General features: G+C 40.6%; 1 protein-coding gene across 1 annotated transcript; it reads right to left on the bottom strand.

The window, feature by feature from the left end:
* Window positions 1–468: 468 nt before the first annotated feature.
* Window positions 469–1,482, bottom strand: LOC115086130 (neurogenic differentiation factor 6-like). Its single transcript, XM_029592644.1, has one exon. It carries the CDS (start codon window positions 1,480–1,482, stop codon window positions 469–471), a length of 1,014 nt encoding a protein of 337 aa, XP_029448504.1.
* Window positions 1,483–1,878: the final 396 nt, after the last annotated feature.

Below are 1,878 nucleotides of genomic sequence, written 5' to 3'. Positions count from 1 at the left end.
AAATCTGGAGATTTGAATTAGTTAAGTTTTCCAAGATTGCACTGCAATCCTCTGCGGCACAATGCACAGTTTTGCAGCAGCCTGATTCGGTAGCATGCATTACACAATTAAACTAACCCTTGATGGGGGGTGCTCTGTGCATGCTGTTTCCCTGCAATAGTCTTGAGGCAGATTGCTCAGCGAAACATAGGAATAAAATGGATCTTTTCCATCATGAAGACTATCACAGTGTTTGCAGATGAGGGGAAAGTAAAAAAAAAGGAAACTGTTAGGGGGGGGGGGGGGGGAGGTTGCATTTAACATTACAAGGAAAACAATTTTTTTTATCACAATACTAGAACCACACTTCAGAAACTGCAGCAAACACCTTGAATAGAGCCGTGTCAATTACAGAGTGAACAAGCATCTGCTTTATCTTAATTAGATGGGGGAGAGGTGAATGACCACCGTTTACGTTCATTTTCCTCATTAATTATGAAAAACTGCATTTAATTCATCCTGCATGGTGAGAGACTGGCTGCGCAGATGGAAGTCATAAGGGAAGTGACTGTCTGTAGGCAGCCTGAACATGGAGCCCTGCCCAAGGGGACCCCGGGCTGATACAGCACAGTAATGCATGCCATAGTTGTAGTTTTTGCCATAGTCCAAGGCTTCTTCTTGTTTCATAGAAAAAATCCCATTGTAGTTCATCGAGGGAGGGCTTAGAGGACTTTCAAATTGTGGGCTGGCACACTCAGGTGAAGTGCTTTCGTAGAAAGATTCATAAGCACTGCAGTAATTATATGGTTTCATGGTCTTTGAATTGTCAAGGGTACCATGACCAGGGGGGGTGCTCAGCTCTGGACTGTGATAAGGAGGATAGATGGTAGAGTAGGGAGACCTTGAATGATGGGCACTCTCCCCACTTTGACCCATCAGAAAACTCCTAGCGTTCAGTTGTAAACACCCCGCTACCAAGTTTGTCGTTGGCTGGGACAGACCTTTGCATAGGTTTTGGACAAAGGTAAGCAGATCAGGTCTTTTACCAATGCGCAGGATTTCAGAAAGAGCCCAGATGTAATTTTTGGCCAGTCTTAAAGTTTCTATTTTAGACAGCTTCTGCGTTTTGGAATAGCAGGGTACCACCTTCCGTAAATTGTCCAGAGCATTGTTAAGGCCGTGCATCCTTCCCCTTTCTCTAGCATTGGCTTCCTGCCTCCTTAGTTTAATCCGCTCCACTCTGACCTTGGTCATCTTTTTTTTCCTTGGGCCTCTCCTTCTGGGTAATCCATTCTCATCCTCCTCCTCTCTGTCCTCTTCCTCTTCTTCTTTCTCAGTTTCTTCTTCAGGCAGCCTTTTCATGTTTTTACCTTGCATAAGGACATGTTTTACACAGATTTCAGGTTTCTTGATTGACTTCTGCTCCTCGTTATCTCTGGGAAACTTTCTGCATATCTGGGTTTCTGGCATTACCACAGCCTCATCAAAAGGAAGTGTTAACATGGCTCTTGAATCTGAAATTACCTGAAAGAGTGCCTGCAGACATGAAAATGTTGATATTTATAGTTAATATAATTACACTATGCACATCTACAAATAGGTGTATACACATTATGAATACAATATATAACTATGTACTGTATTAGGTGACTTTTCAAGAGGATTTACAAGTGTAAATATAACTACTATTGTAGCAATTTTCAAAAGCCATTTATGCATATAAAGTGCATTTACTCTAGTAAATCCCAATTTTATGCATATAAATGCTTTTTAAAATCAGGCTCTTAATGTATATGCAGCTCTAGATATAAATATATCATTAAACCAGTTTGTTTTCCAATATAATTTTATTTATATTTAGAAACATTTACATTGTCAAACGTTTAGATTTAGCTATCT

This window comes from Rhinatrema bivittatum, chromosome 2 (assembly GCF_901001135.1).
Source record: "Rhinatrema bivittatum chromosome 2, aRhiBiv1.1, whole genome shotgun sequence".
Classification (NCBI taxonomy): Eukaryota; Metazoa; Chordata; class Amphibia; order Gymnophiona; family Rhinatrematidae; genus Rhinatrema; species Rhinatrema bivittatum.
The sequence above is the reverse complement of the archived record's forward strand: the minus strand, read 5'-3'. Positions and strand labels throughout refer to the sequence as shown.

Bases quoted from the DNA above. Each gene is read 5' to 3' on its own strand.
- LOC115086130 (XM_029592644.1), bottom strand. From the start codon at position 1,482: ATGTTAACACTTCCTTTTGATGAGGCTGTGGTAATGCCAGAAACCCAG.